At 40.9% G+C, this 20,761-nt stretch overlaps 1 protein-coding gene and 1 long non-coding RNA gene across 2 annotated transcripts in view; one reads left to right on the forward strand and one right to left on the reverse strand.

The window, feature by feature from the left end:
- Positions 1-130: 130 nt before the first annotated feature.
- The window catches only part of LOC105425833 (uncharacterized), a 251,232-nt gene continuing 230,601 nt past the window's right edge, over positions 131-20,761 (forward strand). Inside the window, exons 1-3 of the long non-coding RNA XR_016137951.1 lie at positions 131-268; positions 332-489; positions 3,433-3,585. This is a non-coding gene — a long non-coding RNA (uncharacterized LOC105425833). The remainder of the gene's footprint in view (positions 269-331; positions 490-3,432; positions 3,586-20,761) is intronic.
- LOC105425876 (MAP/microtubule affinity-regulating kinase 3-like) overlaps positions 481-20,761 on the reverse strand; it is a 194,706-nt gene continuing 174,425 nt past the window's right edge. Inside the window, exons 4-12 of the mRNA XM_089070794.1 lie at positions 4,201-4,262; positions 3,431-3,560; positions 2,939-3,251; positions 2,323-2,426; positions 2,114-2,221; positions 1,647-1,830; positions 1,443-1,549; positions 1,155-1,320; positions 481-969 (exon numbers count right to left, since the gene is read on the reverse strand). Of these exons, the coding sequence (XP_088926920.1) occupies positions 892-969; positions 1,155-1,320; positions 1,443-1,549; positions 1,647-1,830; positions 2,114-2,221; positions 2,323-2,426; positions 2,939-3,251; positions 3,431-3,560; positions 4,201-4,262 (1,252 nt within the window). The 3' untranslated portion in view covers positions 481-891. The remainder of the gene's footprint in view (positions 970-1,154; positions 1,321-1,442; positions 1,550-1,646; positions 1,831-2,113; positions 2,222-2,322; positions 2,427-2,938; positions 3,252-3,430; positions 3,561-4,200; positions 4,263-20,761) is intronic.

Here is a 20,761-nt window from a genome sequence, read left to right on the forward strand (position 1 = left end):
TGCTGGAACAACGCGAAAAAGAATCAACGTGGCGTTCGCACGATTAGAATTTATCACACGACGCTCCCCGATTGGTAATCATGCTGATAATTTTCGCTCATCCGCTGATTAGATCTATCGCTCGGCATATGTCTAATTTCAAATGTTCCGGCGATTCTTTACGTCCTCCTCCTCACCCCACTCCTACCGCAGACGCTGCTGCTGATATTCCAATTTGAAACTTGGTTGTTTGGATTCTACTCCTACGCTCGATCTTCGCGTCCGAGATGTAAGTAATGCGGTCGAGTTTAATAATTATATGAGATATGACCGAAATATATTGAAATTGCAGGCAAAGTACGGTATAAACGTGAACGCGTATTTCAAGAATCGTATTCGTGAATGGCAATGTCGCAGACAAGAATCTGCACAGGTATTCAAAATGGCCGTTACTTCGTTTCCGAGAAATGCGACGTCGATCGACGACGAGGAATATCGGATAAATCTTAGGTATTGCCATTATATAATTTTAATAATTGCTATTATCATTGTCCATATTATAATTGTTATAGTTTTATAATTAGTCTTAAAGAGATTATATCAGATGAAATTTATATTGCAAGATATGTTCCAACGACATCGCGTTTACCCGAGTTTTATTAGTCACATATGAATTACTCTGATATACGAAAAATAATACAAAATATCCTCTTATTACAAAATATTTTCTTATTATAAAAATTATTCATTTAACAGATCCAAATATAGGGAATAAAAATTCCCGAATTGATAAGAAAATACATGCAAGTAATTTAACACAATCAACTTCGGATCTCGATACATAATATATTTTCTCCTCGAAGCGAAAACCGCCATTTTTCATATCCAATTGTTATAAAGATGCTTCTATTTTCATGTATCTCTTCTAATTTTCGCACTTCCAACTCGACATCGCCACGGTGGAGTAAGTATTTTTTTATGAAAACCCTCCTGAAAAATGATAATGTCACATAAATATTAAAACTAGATCATATAATTACTCTATTATTTTTTATAAGTGGTTACATTGTTTACTATTTAAATTAAAACAAGTCATATATTATATTTCTGTTTCTTATATTTTAGATTCTTGAGATTCTTTAGTTTCTTAGATTCTTGAAAATTTAATATCTTACTTTGATTCGCGAAGTAGGCACGCTTTCGCTACTGATACGTGAATAGGTTTGCAAAGGACTGGGAACTATTTCCACTTTATAGGCATTAGAAGTATTACTGTTTTTTTCCATTTTTTTGGATTTATTATAAGACATAGACTTTCTCGATTTCCAATTTGTTTCATCTCTATTTATAATATAATCAAAGTGATTTATACAAAAGTAAATAAATTTAATAAAAAGCTAATACAAGCTTTAAGTAGATATATAAAATCGAGCAAAATTCTATTCTTCTTCTTCTAAAAATACCTGTACAATCGTCGATCTGGGATCTTATCGTTCTGATTTTTTATATTTTGCGGCATGCGATATTGTTGGGGCGATAAAAGCGCATTCGTGGTATCGTATTGAATCTTCTGAAAGGACGAGAAATTAAGAATGACTAAGGAATCCCGCGTGATCGACATAATCGTTGGGATCAGGGATATGGGGTAAAAGGAAGTCGAATTTTACGTAATTTCTCCGTTCCTCGGAAGAACGATTTTTGTTTCCGGAGTGGCACCGCCAGTTCCACGTCGTGGAACCGTGTAATGAGGATTTCTTGACCGATCGATCTTGCACCTGGCCGCGTCGCATAACGATTATGTGATCGGTATTGTTAGAGTTCCCGGAAATACTACTTCGAAAAATACTTTTTCTGTATCAATATAATAAAGAAATATCTTAATATTACTCGATACTTTAAAAAAAAATCGACATTGTTTAATATATTAAAATATCATAACGTATCAAGTAATAAAATAAATGAGTTTATTCGTTAAAAAAACTCGTAATTAAGATTATAAGTTTTACATTTTGTAGCTATATATTATTTAGTTATATTTAATTTTTATTTTTTTTTTCCTAAAAGATATACGATATCTATTCATATGGAATTGAAAAAAAAATTTATATAGTTGTTCTATATATTTTATTATTACTTGATGGTTGTGGTTGATGAAATATCTTCAGTTCGACATGTGAAATTTTGAAGAAGACGCGGCGCTAATTGATATGTAGCAGCGGCTGCTTGATGCAATTTATGTTTTCTATTAAACAAAAAAAGACACACGGATATGAATAAATTAAAGCGTAAAAAGAGACAGAGAGCTTCCTCATAAAAAACATCTTCTTTAACTGATGATCTTACTTAATGTTATACATGCCGCCAATTTCTCCGTATTTTCGTCTCATTATTTCAGCCTCGACAGCAGCCACGGTTGTTCGCATTGTCGTCGCGATCTCGTTCACTATCTACAATAATCAGCGATGCAATCACCTTGCACGAATATTTCATATGGCGTTACTAATTGGGCGCATATCTTAGAGCCGACCAAAAAACCGTCGAATAAATACGGTATTAAAATTGGGAATTCAGTGCACATAATAGCGCGGGGAATATAATAATGCAGTTGATATGAAAATACGAGAGTTTGTTAAAATTTTTCCATGAATAATAGAAGCATTGGTAGAATAATAGAAGCTTGGTAAAATTGAAAAATATGTCACGAATAATAGAAGTTTTTTTTTTAGAAAAAATTAAAAAAGTTTGAGACGTGATTTAAAAAAAAAAAAAACATTAAAATATACCAAATTATAATTTGGAAAAAGTAGTCAGGGAAATAAAGTAAAAAATTATCAAATCTGAAATAAAAATAATCGCGAGGACATAATGTACGCTGTATTTCCTATACACATTCCTCTTTCTTCCTTTAAATTCTGGTACGATAATGGTCGAAGATTCTGGAGCATCGTGCATATATTACCGCGACATGATTGGAAACATTCAAGTCGTCTTCAGAGCGAAGGTGAAAATTGCTTTTTGACGACGCGAGGATCCACGGGTGGTCAAGGATTTCTCGAATAGTGATCCTTTCACGAACCGATGGAACGAGTAGGCGGTTTATCAGATTTCTGCATTCGATTGACGTTTGATACATGGCTCTTTCCTGAATCGATGTCAAGCCCCTATTGATCTGGACCATCAGTCTCCGTCGACGTTCCTCTGACGATGTCCATTCGTCGCGAGGACACAGAAATGGAAGTCGACCAATGATCATTCCGTACAAAACGACTCCTCTAATTGTAATCATGTAATTACATAAGATTCAACCATTGTGCCAAAGAATATTTTTATACGCTGTATTAGTGATATGTCGAATTGTATAATTTTTTTCTTGACGTCATATGACTCTTACCAATTACTAAACAAAAAATTTTCATGATACTGATCAAATTTGTTATATTCATTTACTTACAGACTCCACAAATCCACTTCCGGCCCGTATCGTTTACCTATGATGAACAGCTCGGGAGCAGCATATTCCGGAGATCCGCAGTGCGTCCGTAAAGGATCATCGGTGGCGTAAATATTACTGAGACCAAAATCTACAATCGTGAAAAACATCTGTCTGTGAGTGTTTTCTACAAAACATATTTTAACCTTCGCTATTATAGTTACAGTCGTGTATTGCGTTAACTTATGTATAATCCGCAATTCCAACATATATATAAATAAATAAATAAATATATATATAAAATAATATAAATTTAAATTTTAAAGATAAGCTACATAATTTAAATTTCAAAAATTAAAATTTAAATACAAAATTATTTATCTTATTTTTTTTTTATTTTCACAAAAATAGAAAATATTCGTATAAAACTAAGAAGTAAGTTTTTCGTTCCAATTTGATACGTTTGTTAAAAATTCTGAATCAGATAGGTTATAACAATCGGGAAGATCATTAAGAATAACGGACATTATGTTTCTGCGTAATTATATAAATTGCGGCCAATTCTATCGCAAGTGCAATTTTTTATGCAGAGCTCTGTCGGGCACAGGTGGATCTGATTTCACGCTCGAAAATCAAGCGTCACGCGAGCGGAAACATTATAGTTGCGATTTTCGCGGTGCACGCTAATCTACGCGGTTCGATCGATGGCGATTGCTACAATCGCCACGACCATAATGTTCTTTAGTCCCGCGCGATACGTCGACGTCCGTGTATACACGTCTACCTCTCACCTACTATCTTGATCTGTTCCTTGCGTTCGTCCTGTAGCACAATATTCTCCATTTTGAGATCCCTGAAACACGTAAAATTGTAAGAATTAAAAAAAAAATATATATTAGGCAATATCTTAAAAACGAGATTTAAGAAAAAGATTAAAAAACATTTTATTTTTAAAAAAAATTTATGTATATATTTTAAAATCAATTTAACTTTTGATAATACAGATAAATATAAAATTGATTTTTTTTCTTAAATTTGGGAAGATATACTTTTTATTATACCAGTTTTTAAAATTCAACATTAATTTATATCTTGATAATTAAATTCGGGCTTAATTAAGTTCTTTCGAAACATTTATTTGAAGTTACATCGATATACAAAGTTTCGTTATTTGGCATTTAATTATTTTACATATCTTAAGATTTCAATTAAAAAGGCGGAATTCAGCTTAATTAACGGAAACACCATTGAGATTAATATTGGTATTTTTTTTTCCTCGTTATCGGTGTTATTTCGTTCTACCGAATTCACGATTATGATTTCTCGCGTTCTGCCGAGAGCCTTCTGATAGTGCAAGAATTACGCAGGCGGAGATTGCAGGCGGATTGAACCCGAGAAAAAGTCCACGCCGTATGCATATGCAAGCGGCTGTAGGCATATGCGTGTGCAGTTTGCACGATCACGTAGCGCGTTCGCGAGATTAACGCTCTCGGCGCAAGAACCCCGTGGCCCTGACCATCGCGCGAAGGTCTCTTTGCTCGTATCGCCGTCTACGAGCGCGGCTCGCGGACCTTGCAAATTGTCGTTTCGTCGGCATGACGGCCTCTCGGCCTCTCGATGGTATCGGGTTCCCTCGTTTCTCGATCTCGCCTATACCCTTGATGAGACGGTTCCCTCAATGCGGAACCAACGTCCCCGAAATTTCACGACGCGTTTCAACGTGAATTTATCTCTTACTTAGATTTAACTTTTCACACCGATGTCGCAAGCACTTACTATTTTCTCAGAAGCAAACATTACATTAATTCTCCACATCTTATTATTAAATGCGAAGAACGGTAATTTCTCTTTCCCTTTGCGATTATCGTCTCTAAAAATGTAATATAATAGTGAATGTACAGCGCGCAATAATAATGGAATGGTGTTAGGAGAACGTCTTATAAAATTAGCCAAAGATTCCGTAGATAGGTGAAGTGATGTCAGCGGAATATCTCATTATTATGAAATCAAATGTGGAAAAATGTTAGCACGTTTCGTACAAATGGTCGCCAATCTGCAGATGGTCTGCAGAAATATCGATGTAAGGGGGAGTCGAAACTTCTATCTACGGCCAGCTGTCACCGGGATCAGGCAGCAACGGCCCTGTAGCTTATCCGTGGCAGAGACCTTGGGGCCTTGAAACACATCATTAAAATCGCATCGCCAGCGCGCGCGATGCGAGAGCGGAGTCAGTATGCGCTTTGGGTGTCGCTAATAAGTAATAAAAGAGGACTCGCTCCTCGGAACACGTGCCCGCGGCGAGGTTAATACCGTCATGGGATGCAAGACGCGTTGGACGGGGTCGTTATTCGTTGGCGGAATCTAGAACGTTCGCAGCACTTTTCTTTATTCCGTGCTTCTAGCCACCTTCCATCGGGCCTCGAAATCGTCCGAATCTCGCGAACGAACTCCCCGACACGTCCGAAGAGAAAAAGCAACGTGAAGACACGAATAGTTCCCCCAGATATTTTATCAGTGTTAATTTATGTGTTGGTTTATATCTGTTCTTTCGTTATCGTCAGAGATTATATTCGGTATTCCGTTAATTTCAATCAATAATTATGCAAAGATAATTATCTCTAATCATAGTAATACCGTTAAGTGTTATTGAAGCAGAAATTTGAAACAAGATAAAAATTTGAAGCAGTATTTGTATATACGTTAATTTTGTCTCTTTCTAAAAAATATAAAAATGAATATAATACGTTTATATAATTTTTATTTATATTATTAAAGAATTCAACATATATATATATATATATATATATATATATATAAAATGTTAAATATCAAACATTCCGCAAATACAATTAATAAATAAGCACCCATAAGAGAAACTCCACGCAATTAATTAATATCTACGCGTTTTAAAATCATGCGGGGATATTACGTAATTATCGGGTGATCCTCTCATATATAATTAACGTTTCGCGTTATCAATATTGGAGTGGTGTTAAAAAGTCAATGTAGACTTAAAAGAGTATCGAGATACCGAGGCAGGGCATCCATAGTCCCCGATAATCAAGGCATAAGGGAGAATACGGTACTCCAATATCGAATCGTGAGTACCGCCGCTGGTTTCGAGCGGATGCAACGAATCGAGCGCGGCCTCCGAGCGATGCGTTTCTGCTGCATCCTCGACTGCTGCGGCATAATAGTCGAAACGACCCTGAAGCCGAGGCCACGGTTGTTCGTTGGCCTGGACGATTACGTTTCTTTTCCATCGTCGTAGGAGCCGCGCGGCGGCGGCGCGCGTTCCTGGGAAACGCGCCGCTTTCGCGACGAGCTTTCGCGACAAACCGCGCGAGATCCGATTAAAGCTTTCGCGCTTCTCCCGCGCTCGTCCGCTCACAATCGCGCGAACATAATTGCCGGCGTAAAGCGACAGGTGGTCCCGCGGGTCTCTGATAGAAGGGAGAAGGGGGAAAAAAAAGGAAAGATAAGAGGTAAAACGAAAAAACGCGAGATACGTCCCGCACGCCGGCGCTGTTAACGATCGTCCCTTCTCTCGCCACCTCTCGCTCTGAAAATAAACTCGCGCGGCCCGTGACAAAAGTGATCGATGAACACGACGATCCAGATATTCCTGGTGATCCACGGGCGAGCGACGAGAGATGAGCTCGTGTGTAGGAAGATGGAGCCACGAGCTTCATCCGAGGAGGACTGCGTTCGGTACAGCGTTTTCTATCGCGAAGATAAGAATTTTCCTTCTGTTATAAACAGGAGGCGAAAACGTGAAATTTTGTGTTTTTTGTGTTTTTTAATTCTTTTTCCGACTTTTCCCTTAAATTACATTTTTATAATTATGTTTATTAAATATTTTGACGCATTAAACTTTAATCGGGGATAATTTGCAAATTTTTGAAGAAGACTTTATTCTCGATAATTTGACCGTGACACGAAAAGGTCTCGCTTTTATGGATTTATTGCCAATTGACAGTTATCTTTTACATATCATCAAACAAGCTGATAGCATCATCTACCGTACATGTTCCCTCAGTCCCGCATTTACCTTCTCGCGCTCGTAAATGCTCGTACGCGCGTCCGATGCACCCGCTTGACTCGGATGCGCGCATCCGCGTAAGTACTTAAATTTAATTGCCGACCGTGACCGTTACATCGCGGTAGTTATTTCGGTCTTAATAACTCAGGTCCACTGAGCTGTCGCTCAGTTGAGCGGGGTCATGTCCGTGTTACGAGATTCCGCGAAATCGCCGTACGAGACGCGCCGAGGTCGAAACACGTGAAATCACACGCGAAAGCGGAGCGAGCGATTTATTGTTCTTGCCACACATAAATATTCGCGGCATAAGCATTCATTGATACGCACGCGAGATCGTACCAGAATAGATAATAAGAGATATCTCAAATAAAACGCTCGAGACAAAAAGATTTTTAATAAACTATCCCATGCGCATCCGAATGATGATAACCGATAATACGATAACTGCATGCAAGCTGCATGCAGAAAATAATTCGAGCTGTTTAGCGGAAAAAACCGACGTAAACATATTCACGCCCTTTAGTATTCGTGTAAATTGCGTGTTTGCAATTGTGCAGTTGTACACACAGTCTGCCATTTATCTCAGTGAAACACATCTTAATTGAATTTTAACAACAAATTCATTGGAGAGAATTTGGAGTAAATTTTCCCTTCTGAAAACTAACAAAATATCCCGAGTTCTTGCTGTAATTATTTAATATAAAATATTGATTCGTGTAATAATCACACCATAAATTACAAAATCTGAGAAACAAAAGATGAAGATTTTTAGCCACACCAGAGTGCTATAAATACATTTGTAGCGAGATTTTTCGATAGACGCATTCGTATTTCGAGCATCTAATGTATACGTTTAACGACTCGCAAAATAATATGCTTTCGAAGATCAACGAGAAATTTATGAAATTTACGTTTATTTTATATGCACCGATGAATATGCATCATGATCGAGACGCATAACGTTGAGGATCGTGAAGGCGACGACGAGGTTGCGTATCCCCGGTTCGTCGAACCGAAACCCGCGTGTACGACGCGTATCTTATTTTTCCAGCTGGCACCCCGCGTCGATTCCGTGCCGCAAACAGCGAGAACAAAACGGGTTTGCGGCTTATCTCGTCTTAATACGCGCCGTTTATCAGTACGTCGATACACGCGCGGTGTGTTTATCGGCGGTAAGCGATGACGCGTCTTTTCGACCGGATATCGGCGGCACCTGGCCGCGTCCGAAAGTGTTCGCATTCGCGGCTGTTAACCCCTTCGTCGTTAAAAAGCGCATTCACTCGGAACGGAAAATTCTCACGACGCGAGCCGATCGATCGTTACGAACGCCCTGTCTGCTTTTTCCGCGCGCGGTCTCACTTTTGTAATTATTCCAAAAGATTTACATCAGCTGCTAATGATCGGTATCGAACTTTACTCGCCTTTGCGCTCTAGCCGTGTAATCTTCCGTTATTACACGGTAAAACGATATTAATGTTAATTAGCAGTCATTCCGCGCTGGCACTATATGGTTTACTAAGGTTTTACGTGTAATACTGGGAGATTATATGGGCTAATGTGTAAAAACAAACAACGCCCAATGCGATAGTCATTAAAGCCGATGAATTTTATTTACAATAGTCACGAACGTAATGAGCGAACGAATGAATAATGCACGCTAAAGTTACCAATTATTTCTAGTTAATGTAACAAATTCTGGCATTAAAATCTCATCTCGAGGTATTATTCTTTTCGATAGTTCATATTTATCAAGACAAAAATCGAGATTTCCCATTCTATTTTCCTCAAAATTGTGAGTGATTTTTAAACTGTCTACAGACACACACACAGTTTAAATATATGTGAAAGTATATATGTACTTGTGTGTAAAAAAATATTTGGGGATACGTTGGGGATACGTTGAGAGTGAAAGGGTTAAATATCTCTCGCAGGTAATCGGCGTGATATCGTGATTCGTGCGTTGCCAGTGTATCGTGCGGCTCTTCTCTGCACGTGCTTTTTTTTGCCCTTAGAAGGGGCCACGATGCGTGGGCGGAAGGGACCCGGCCAGACGGGGTCATCGGCCATTCCTTGCGTTTCGCCCTTCTCGCGCGCAGATACGCGTCTTCGTATGGCCGCAGCCGCGATTCTACGTCGCGTGTAAATTACTCCTAAACTTTTCTAAAAACTAGAGAAGTAAACTGAAATTTATTATTACATCGCGAGACATACGATGGAAATGCTCTATGGGATACATAAATAAAAGATCTGAAATTCTTTCATGTGTTCTCTCTTAAATATTATTTTTTTTTTTTTTATAACGTACCTCGGTGTTGCACGAGCAAAGCTATGATCGTAAAATATACGAAATGTCAAATCAGGTTGATGCCGATAAAACTAACTTTTTGACTCTATGTGAATAGAACGTTCTTTTCGTCTCTACGAAAATAACACCGCACACATCATAGAGAATGTAAAACTGGGTTTCTAGATCCTGTTTACATAGAGGAAGTAGCGGTCGTCTTTTTATGAGTATTTACCCTCATTATTTCATCATCCCCTCCCCCTCTCCCCCCCGGGGATAGTGGTTATCGTTCTGTGTATCAGTTTCAAAATGGCTGTTTTAGAACACCGAACTAGCTCTAGAATCCAACTTATATATCGCTCACATAAAGAGCGGCTTCTACGAGATGACATGTAATCTACGGGGGCCACAAGGGTTCCGACGGGCGAGGTTAAAGGCGGGACGCTTCTCGAATACCGCGAGAATTATTGTCGGTGAAGCGGTTTAATTTTCAAACGCATTTGCGGTCGTTTCAGGGCGAGCTGTAATTTCCGTGCCGCGCCATACGCCATCGTGGGTGGCGTGACGCGAAATCGGCGGTACACCGAGGCGGTAACGGTAGCGATAAAAATATGCCGCGTCTCCCAATGCTTTACGATTATTGTTACGCGCAGTCGGCAGTCGCGGCTAGAGTCGGAAATTTTCTGAAGCCCCGAGGGCGGTGGGTTTATCGCGATTTTTTCGCTCTGCGTATCGCGGCGATCGTGCGGCAGTCGCCACGATATGAAAAATAAATGAGTAAACGAGGCTCATAAATAAGGCCCCGTGATAAATCTAATAACCAGACGACAAATGCTCTCTGCCTTTAACGAAGCCACTCCTAACAGCGAAAATTTCTCTCTGTCATAAATAACAACTCAGCATTGAGCTTAATTAAAGTTTGAGTTAAAATCGAAACGCGAAATGCGTGTGCAATACCAATTAGTCGTTTCTTCAAAAAATACATGTAAAATTTATAAAATTTATAAAAGAATGACGTAATAGTACTATTTTTTAATATAATCTACTAAATCGTTGAAATGTTAATTTATACATTTATATCTTGGTAAGAAAGAGAATATGTCTCTTCTCTTCAAGGTCACTGGTTTTATTAAAAAAAAAATCACTTTCTTTCTTATAATGTTTAAACATTTTTATTACGTGGTATAGTGACTAATGGTACACTTCTATTCTCGGCTTAGTACAAGTTGCTAGAAGAGAACTTGTAACAAAGTTCTCTCGAAAAAAAGAGGGGAAAAAAAAAACCTGTAAAAAGAAACGCACGCATCAAAACCCATGATGTCGAGTATAATTTAGTCGAGCGTCGAGTCGATTCAATAAACAGGATGAACAAGACGTTCGATGAACCCGACGATGACGTGCATCCTTCGAATGGAGGAGGATGCAGGCGCTGCGGATGGCACAGAAGAAGAAACGGTCGAGAGCGAAGACGGAAAGGTAGAATGAAAAAAAGGCACGTGAGGAAGAAGGGAGGCCGTGAGAGAGCGGTAGGAGGACGAGGGGGAGGTGGACGGGGTCGAGAGGCGGTGACGGCAGTTCGGGGTAAAACCGGCGCGGAAAAAACTCGGAGTAATTTACAACAATCGTAAACGTAAGCGCAGGCGCAGCCGGCTTGATTCATAGTGATTGCCTAACGGAACCAGCGCGAAAATTTACTCGCGCGCTACTCGTCTCCGACACCCAACATACTCCCGTCGAAAAATGACATCTGCATTCGGCAACCGTCGCCGATTTGCTCGCCCGTCAGTCACGTCTAATTTATACGCTGCATATAAAATCACAGATCGGATCTATCCTCGAGCAGTTTCGCTCAAGTAATTACTTTTATACGAAAACTACGAAGGTTTCTGCTGTTGAAGCACTTTGATAAACGCGAAGTCGAGCGCGTGTCTTTAGATACATAAATCAGAGATTTCTCCGATCGAGCTCGAAATGTCGATCCTTGATTTTTTAATTCTTCTCGCCTTTGAATCGTCGTCGTTATTTCGGGATGTCGATAGCATCGGAACCCGTGATTTGACTGAAATCGTACCGGTCTCTTATCCGTGAGATTTAATCTTTTCCGATTTATAAATCAGAAAGTCACGACAACGGTTAATATTTCTGCCCCACTCGGGGCGTACGTACGTGTCCGAGGCACGCGCGTGGGTGCACGTGGACGCGTATTTGCCCGCGTGTCCACGTGCACCGGCTGGCGATCGTCGCACGTAACGAAGGGCTCGCGTTCAGTGCGCGAGCGATGGCAATTATCTCGAAGCGAATTCGCAATTAAACGAGACGATATAATTTATCGGCGGACCAGTTGCTCTCGCGAAAAAGGAGGTTGCACGCAGACGCTGAACTTCTCCCGCGTGGCGAGGAGAGCGGCGGGGTGGCGGGGCGATGGGTCCAGCCGACGTGGCGCGGGCCCCCTCCGTGCGTTAATTTATTAATCAAACCTGTTCCAGGACACCTTCCGCTCGCCGGGAGTGGCCCGTACGCGCTCGCCATGTAATTGATAATAAATATAACGCGGGTCGTTTTACTTACCGGCGTCGACTGCGCTCGTCGTCGACAACGTCGAGGCGGAGAACACGGCCACGGCGATACACACACCTGGTGTGTGACGGTGCATCCGCGCGATGCACACGGTTGAAAGGGATTTAAAGCCGCGCTCCGATACGTCTGCTGCGTAAATAGTCGTGTCGTCGCGCGTAATCGTCTGGATATATGAACTCCGCTAGAATAAACTACGAGAGCGGAGGCATAAATCTCTCTTCTCTCTCTCTCTCTCTCTCTCTCTCTCTCTCTCTCTCTCTCTCTCTCTCTCTCATTTCCCGCTCGTCTCTCGGGTCGTCGTGCATCACCGTATCTGCCGCAGCAACTTGTATTTGTATCTAGATTAGGCGTGGGAAATTAAACTTTCTACATGCACAGGCACGAGAAAGGATTACGCGCGATGCAGAAAAAAATGCCGATGCACCCTATCGCGAGCGTGCGAATCGATGTCGTGTCGTGCTGGATTAACATGTCGAGTGGTGTTCGATCCGTTTGCGATATTGAACGCCAGTGGAAATACCACGTACAGGATACCCTATAAATTTTCAAACCAGTATATGGTTTTCAAATTTTTACTTTACTCGCGACATTAATGATTACGATATATCTCTCACAATTCTGTTAAATTTTTCAAAGTATACGTGAAATTGACTTAGAAATAAATAACGAGATACCTCCGTTTAACGTGTACCTCCGTTTTACGAATCTGCACTCTACAACGCGCGTATATTTTCGGCACGAAAGTTTGGAGATCAAGGGGAATATCAACGAGAAGATTTTGACGAAGATCCGCATTTTCCAAAGCTCATCTCGCGCTTATCCATACGATAACTTTCGAACGTGCCTCGATATCCGATCTCCAAATCGCGGCTTTACCTCGAACTGCCTACGTGCTCACCGATCGTCGATTTCCGAAAGCCTCTTCTGGCTCGAGTCTCGCGAGGAACTTTTCATATAACTTGCCTAAGTTGTTTCTTTCTATTTACTGTCTAACGCAATTGTGATAAATCGCAATATTTAAGTCTGATCGTTCTCCTCGCGCTTTTCTACAATCCGCACTTTTGCAAAATGGTGCTTTCGTCAAATGGATTGCTGCCGCCCCCCTCCCTCCCCATCTTTTCCCCCCGTGAAATTCGCGTTTGCGCTCATGTGGAAACCTACTTCGCGATCGTTTCGATTTTTCTCGGTTTGTTGACGACCGCAGCGAAAAAAAGCCGGATGGCCCGGCCGGTGAATTATGGTCGCTCGGAAGGGGCCTGGGAGCACCATTAAATGTGACGTCGTATAATAACCGCATTAATATTGTAACGAGCGTCGATGCTCTCGCCCCGATCCAACGTACATCGCATATCGAGGCACATACATCACTCCGTTTCTCTTTTCTTTGGCCGTACTTCTCGCTCTCGGTTGGAGCGAGGAGGAAGGACGACGGAATCCGCGAGACAGAGCGAGAGAAAGAGCTTCCTGATTTGGATGCGGGTTGCAGGCGCCGATGACCTCGGATCGCCACCCTGGGGGGTCCTGGGGATCCGACTATCCTCGCAGTTCGTTCAGGAGTGTATAAGAGAATGGACAACGGCGGTAAGAGTGAGGAGCGAGGGATTTTGAAATATCGCATGGAATATGTAAACGGCGGGCGAGAAGGATTTTTCGATTCGCGATGGGACCACCGAGTTCTTTCCGGTGATATATACATGGCGCCCTGGATTCTTTCTTTTCTCGAATCTTGCCGGGTGTACGGATCCCTTGCGAGGTTTATCATTTAAATTATACACGATTAATCCACACGCGCATGTGTGCAAACACCAGACCGAAAAATTTTAGATTAGCATTTTCATGGCCTGTTTTTTATAAAGTGCATATACGCAGATTGGTTTTATTCTATTCGTATTTCTTCTAAAATCAGTTTTACATGTAATTTTATATATTTATAATAATATCATCCTGAATTTTTTGTAACAAAATAATGTTGCTTTATCTATGCACATTCCATTTATTAATTTTCTTTATTTTTGTGATAATTATAATATAATATGATTGCAATTCGTAATACTCATTCCGAGATCTCAACTATAAAAAGAATTATTATTAGATACTTTGATCGTCATAAAAATAAAAAAAAAAAATCTGTGTAGCACTCGAAATATTTGGGAACAGAGAAAATCCGCGATTTCGGGTTCGATCCATTAAGCCTTAACCGAGAAACCGAATAAATCACAAAGGGTGGCCGGCGAACGGATCGACGCGCGTCGCTTCGACGGGATAAACGGGAGAGGAAAGGGAAGAGGGGAGACGCACTGTATGGGAGAGGAAAGTTGGTGGTACACACGTCGAAGATGAGCGTGGATACATCATGGTATACGAGGGTTTGAGCGGGGCCGCCGGTCGGAACCTAGGGGTCGAACCCGTGGAATATTTATGGCGACCGCGCGGCTCCTATTTTTATTTGGTACGAGAAATCGCGCTTGCGGAGAGCTCGCGGGAAACCCGAAAAATATACCCCCGTTATTTCGCTTTATCTCCGGCCTATCCGGAGACTCTTTCACTCCCTCGCCCCGCCATCCGGCCCTTTTTATTCAGCGAACCCATCATCCTCTGTCGCGCGCGTTTTCGCACATCCCTGCGTGCGGTTTCTTCTCGCTCTCCCGTCTCTTTTCCGCGCTCTGGGAAAAAACGACGGCGCGTCTTTTACCGCGAGGAGGTCCCTTTTATCTTCGCACCGAGGATCTGCCGAGTCTTTGAACGTCGCCAGCGAGACATGCTAATGCTCGTTGACGCGATGAAATTTCTGGGCGGTGGCGGGATCCTGGATTTCAATAAAGGCGATAGCAATCCCCTTTGCGATTCTTTTGTTTACCATCTAATCTATATATGCAAAAAAATACGGCTTATGTCTCTACGTTCAATGATCAACGCGGTAAGCTGCATTGAAATCACTTCGTCAATCGCGAACGCGAAAATGTTACATCGTGATAATTTAAATATGATTGGTTCGACGACAAATTCAAATAACAATATCTCAAAGAAATCGATCAATAAATCACGGTGCTTAAACAGCCAGTATCTACCCGGCACTTCGAGCCACTCGCCATTCTTCTGCTCAAATCCGCGTGAGCGACCCAAGAATTAATTTTAAGCTCGAATTCACAATAAGCCAGGTTGACGTACATTCCATGGTTGTGATAATTGCGAGAAGAAAATAAAGAAAGAGAGAAAGAGAGAGAGAGAGAGAGAGAGAGAGAGAGAGAGAGAGAGAGAGAGAGAGAGAGAGAAATAGAGGGAGAGAAGAGAGAAGCGGGAGAGATGGGGATAGAAACAGAATCCGGGGGAAGCTCTCGGGTTTCCGTTCGAACCGGAGTCGCGTTGCCTATTGTTGCGACATAATGCATCATTATGGCGGCTTACTCGCTGCAAGAGATGGCCCTTCGCCTTCGGGAGTGGGGGAGGAGGGGTGTGAGTAGGGTAGAAGTACTCGCATTAAGAGCCAGATTAGCGGACTTTCATGGATAGCGTTAGGTTAGTTAAGGAGGATACTTTTCAAGGGGATTCCCTTGGCCGCGAAACAGCGAGGGTGGTTGAATTTCAGCGGGAAGGTATCGATAATTTTGCGGATGGTTTAACGATACACGTGAGTCCATTTTTTCCCCTCGCAATCGATTCCTTCCACACTACCCTAACTCGCATCCCTGCCTCGCAAATTCGTAACTATTATTGTATATGCGTATGATTGTTCAGTCTTTCGTTGTCAGCCATTAAAAGATAATGTGTTGGAATATTTTATATATATATATATATATATATATATATATATAATAAATACCCAAAGAGTATATATTTAGAGATCTCTTTCTTTTATTTGATATCTTACAGAGTCCGTCAAGAAGACTAACATAGCAATAAAAACTCGATACTCTATATTAAGCACTAAATATGATAATATTGCTTGACACAATTTATTCAGATATTTCAATTTCTAGTACTTTGTTTAACCATTTGATTCGTATACTATTTTTTGTTAGCTTTTTATAGGATTATTAACTATTTAGATTTGACATGATTATAATAATCACATTATATAATTCTAATTGTATCAAGAATTGTGCTATTTTATTTTATCGAATTTGAAGAAATAGGATAGAGATAGAATTATAATTTTAACGAGAGGCAATGTTTTTCAGAACGTCATCGAACGTGCGTTTGGAGGAAATCTTTTGCGAGATCCGTCTCGAAGGGTCATATGAAGGAGAAGGAGAGGAGCGACGGAAAAGGCTTGGGTGGCAGGGTGCCCATTAAAAGTTCCTAAGGGTCAATTTCCAGTCAAATACACTCGAACGGTACCCTGTCGGGGCGCTTGGGCGGTTTCAGGCCGCGAAATCGATATTAAAGCCGACCGTATCTGGAGGGAAATATCGTAACATCTTAGTCAATAAGAAATATATCTTATTAAAATATCAACATTTTACTAAGTAATTATATTACACAATAAAAATTCAATTAAATTTTGACTGGTCAAATGTCTTACACGTGCAACACGTTTTTAAAAATAAATAAAGAAGAAAAAAATAAATAAATGATAAAAATATGAAAAAAATATTAGAAATAAATATTTCTTCCAATTATTACATATGTGATTATTAATAATTTAATCACACAAACTAGTCTAAAAAATTTTCCAAAAATACTTAAATTGTCTGTAATGAAACTATATTTTTCTTGTAACGAATAAAGAATAGTCGGTCTGGTCGGAAGAGTTAACCGACGAAGTTTACAAAAGATCACAGACATCTTCGATCGGCGAGCTGGATGTCAAGTGGCATATCTGCCTCGTTCGTGTTCATCGCGTAACAAAGAGTTAAGACCGAAAACACGATCGTGGGCGTCGAGGCAGGGAATTAACGGCGGGCCAACGTTGGCGTCAGGAGCATTGGCACTTTTGCGGTGTGCGTGGGTGGATGTGTGTGTGTGTGTGTGTGTGTGTGTGTGTGTGTGTGTGTGTGTGTGTGTGTGTGTGTGTGCGCGCGCGCGCGTGTGTGTATGTGTAAAAGACTAAAATCGACGTAAGAGACGGGAACGAAAACGTGAGAGAAAGAGGGAGATAAGGTGGCAGCAAGAGGCAGGGGATTGCAAGGAGGAGGTAAGAAGGTTGCCGGGAGGTCGTGGAGCCGTGAAGGGGTGCGATTCCCGTTCGAGAGCGACGTACCGAACCCCTCAGGTTCAACGTACAGATAGGGAGGTCGAGAGAGAGCTGCTGCGAGCATCGCGAACGTCGAACATCGTCGACGCTATCGACTCCTCAGGGTCGATGCACGCCACTCGGCCTGACCTAGGCGTCGTACGCATATTTGAAACTCTTCGCGCGTTGTTGCGATTGGTATTTCACTGCAAGAACGGCCATGCATTTAAATTCTGCTTTAGTGAGCAACTTTCTTCGATTCCTTTATATCTATTTATTGCGAATGGGATTTCCGGAAGATGTGTGCTTATAAAAGATGTGTGTGTGTGTGTGTGTGTGTGTGTGTGTGTGTGTGTGTGTGTGTGTGTGTGTGTGTGTGGAAAATCCAAAAATATATCTACATCTTGAGAACTATCATTAGTTATAGGGGTTTTGTATTATAATTTGTATTTTTTTTAACTATAGACAAAATAATGAATCGGTTTTCTAGTAAAAATATTCTCGATGTCTTAAATCATTGATAATTATATAGTACTATTACTGTAAATAGATAGAATTAATATAAATTTTTATTTAATTTTATTTAATAAAAGATTTTTAATCATTTCTATTGTGTAAATATTATAATTCATCTGCTGTATGGTGTTAAGTATTTTACTTGCAATTATATATTTTTCAAAAAACTTTTGTAATCTGTATCTAAAATTTCTTTTTACGATCACATAGCCGCTGATTCATAGCAGTACTGCGTTTTATTATGGCGCCTAAAGAGATCATATTTATTTAATGTGTCCGAGTGCATTGAAAAGCGCGACGGAAATCTCGTGACGGTATTTTAATGCGTATTTAAATGCGTCAGAGCCGAACAATAAACGATAAAAACGCCTGTATGCGGCGCGTTATTCGTTACTTTTATCTTTTCATAACGGGATGAATTAGAGTTTACTCGTTAATCCTCATTGTTTCGCGAACGTTCGGCCCTCGTTCGAATGATCAATTTGTAATCGAATATATCCACCGTGTGCGTCGCGACGAAAATGCGACGCGGTGCGGAATCCGTAATTGCGAGCGTTAAATTTCACAGCGTGTATGCGGTGCGACGGTATGATCGCGGCCAGTCGGGCTGGAAATCCAATTTCAGGGAAAAGAGATTGCACCGCGAGCATTGGCAGCGTATTTCCCGATAGGGCGCGGGAGCAGATGCTATTGCGGTAATGTCAAAATTTGATATTAAAGCTATTGATATGAAATTTTACAAAATGTTTCAACGCAAAATCTGATTTCACGCGATCGCGATTAGATTACGATAAAATTTAGAAATTTGTTTTCGGATCGATAATGATTTTTCCGCGCGAAGGGATGAGAGCTCTCCCTCCTCCTCCCCCCCCTCCCTCCAAAAAAAAGTAATCGGCAGTATCGGCGAATAAACTAGCGAGCAAGTCGAAAGTTCTTCCGATGGGATTTGCCACGAACGAATATAGTTTCCCGATGGTCGATCAGTCGGTGATATTAGAGACACATCTTTTCCATTAGAACGTGTCAGGCCGTACGAGAGAGCGTCAATCTCCGCGTAAATTAGTCCTTCTCGGAGACTCTGTTCCCTTTGGTTCTTGACTAGTACCGGGTTCACCGATTTCGGCTTCCCCCTTTCTTTTATGAACGACCGATATCACTCTCCGTCGAATTCACCAATTCCGACATTCGTCACTAATCCCACTCTGCCGACGATATTATTTAACACGTCGCAAAGGGATTGATCGAGTCAGACATTATTTAAAATGTCAGATATAAATAAGAATATTTCGAAGTGTAAATATGCGGTAATTTAAAATATTAAAACACCTTAATTAAAATTGTATCTTTCGAGAAAATGATCCGGCCTCGTATTCTCTCTCACGGTACCATCATTAAAGGAATAAGATCGGAGTTTGGAATCGGTATCAAGCAAATCTCGGACATCCCGAAGATTCTTCGAAGATCACGGCAACCAATTTGCAAGCGGCGGGTTTGAAGTTTCTTGGATACGAGTCAATGAACGTTGTTTTTACGATCAATCCATCGGGAATTCGTCGATTACAGCGAACCACCGGGGCTGTCAGAGGATCCGCCGAGTCGGAGGGAGGCGAGTAGAAATGAAGACGTGAAAGAGGTATATATCGGCAGGACGAAAGATGGAAAACAAGGCGCAGAGACGAGGGCGAGGGTGGGAGGTGGAGGAGGGATGCGGTTTTACCAGAAGTACTCCGAGTACAAGGGTCTCTCGCTCGGTCGGGAAGCGGCAAAAGATGAAAGATATCCGAGATTGGCCTAGTCATTCCGCTGCAAGCTTGCCCGGATATGGGTTTATATTGCTCTTTCGCTTTTATAGCGTTCGACTATAAACTCACCCGAGACAGGCTTTTCGTCCGGCGCCGCGCGCTCACGTCGCGTACTTTAAAAAGTTTCCGTGTAGAGTTATCGGCCGTTATCTCATGGCGGAAGTACATCGATAGATCATGGATCTGTCTGAGGTTTCAGGCTACCTCAGGAGAAATTCTAAATACCAATAAATGATTAAATATTCAAAGAATGATTACCCTGGCATTTAATACTATAATGATATGACGGAGATAAAGCCTGAAATTCTAAATATTATAATATTATAATAAATGATTACATATTCAAAAAGTGATTACACTGGCGTTTATCGTAATGATAAATAAACGACGGAAATAAAACCTCTGAATAATAATATCGTTGTCTGAACACAGTGACTGTAAACCAAAGCTGGAATACTAATAAAGGCTTAAATAATTCAAAAGAATGCAGCTGAAGTAAATAACACTTCAACAGGGCAAGAAAGTCAATACGAAGTTCCAAGCGGTTAAATTGTTGATTTTATATATTGACAGACAAAGACAGAGCGTGGCGATGTAATTTATCAAAATTTTATTAATCCGGGAAACGACGTAATAAATTATATTCAATCGATATTTCTATTTTTTTCTTTCTCTTTTTTTTTTTTAAAAGAAAGCACAAGCTTAGCTATAGACGGCATTTTTTCAAAAGGATACTCTTGGAAGACGAGAATAGCTCTCTTGGATAGAATCACGAGAACAAGCGTGTGCGACACCTCGTGTCACAGAAGACATCAAAGGTGCTCGTCTCGTCTACGAGATAATCGTTCGCGCGTCACACCGCCTTACGTTTCCTCGTAACAGGATACGGCTCTATCGCGGGTAGCCTTCCGTAAAATCGTCCCAGCGATATTCCTCCCATATCCCACAGGTACACTCC

The sequence above is a fragment of the Pogonomyrmex barbatus genome, unplaced genomic scaffold (assembly GCF_055798465.1).
Source record: "Pogonomyrmex barbatus isolate J1 unplaced genomic scaffold, ASM5579846v1 scaffold11, whole genome shotgun sequence".
NCBI classification, from domain to species: Eukaryota; Metazoa; Arthropoda; class Insecta; order Hymenoptera; family Formicidae; genus Pogonomyrmex; species Pogonomyrmex barbatus.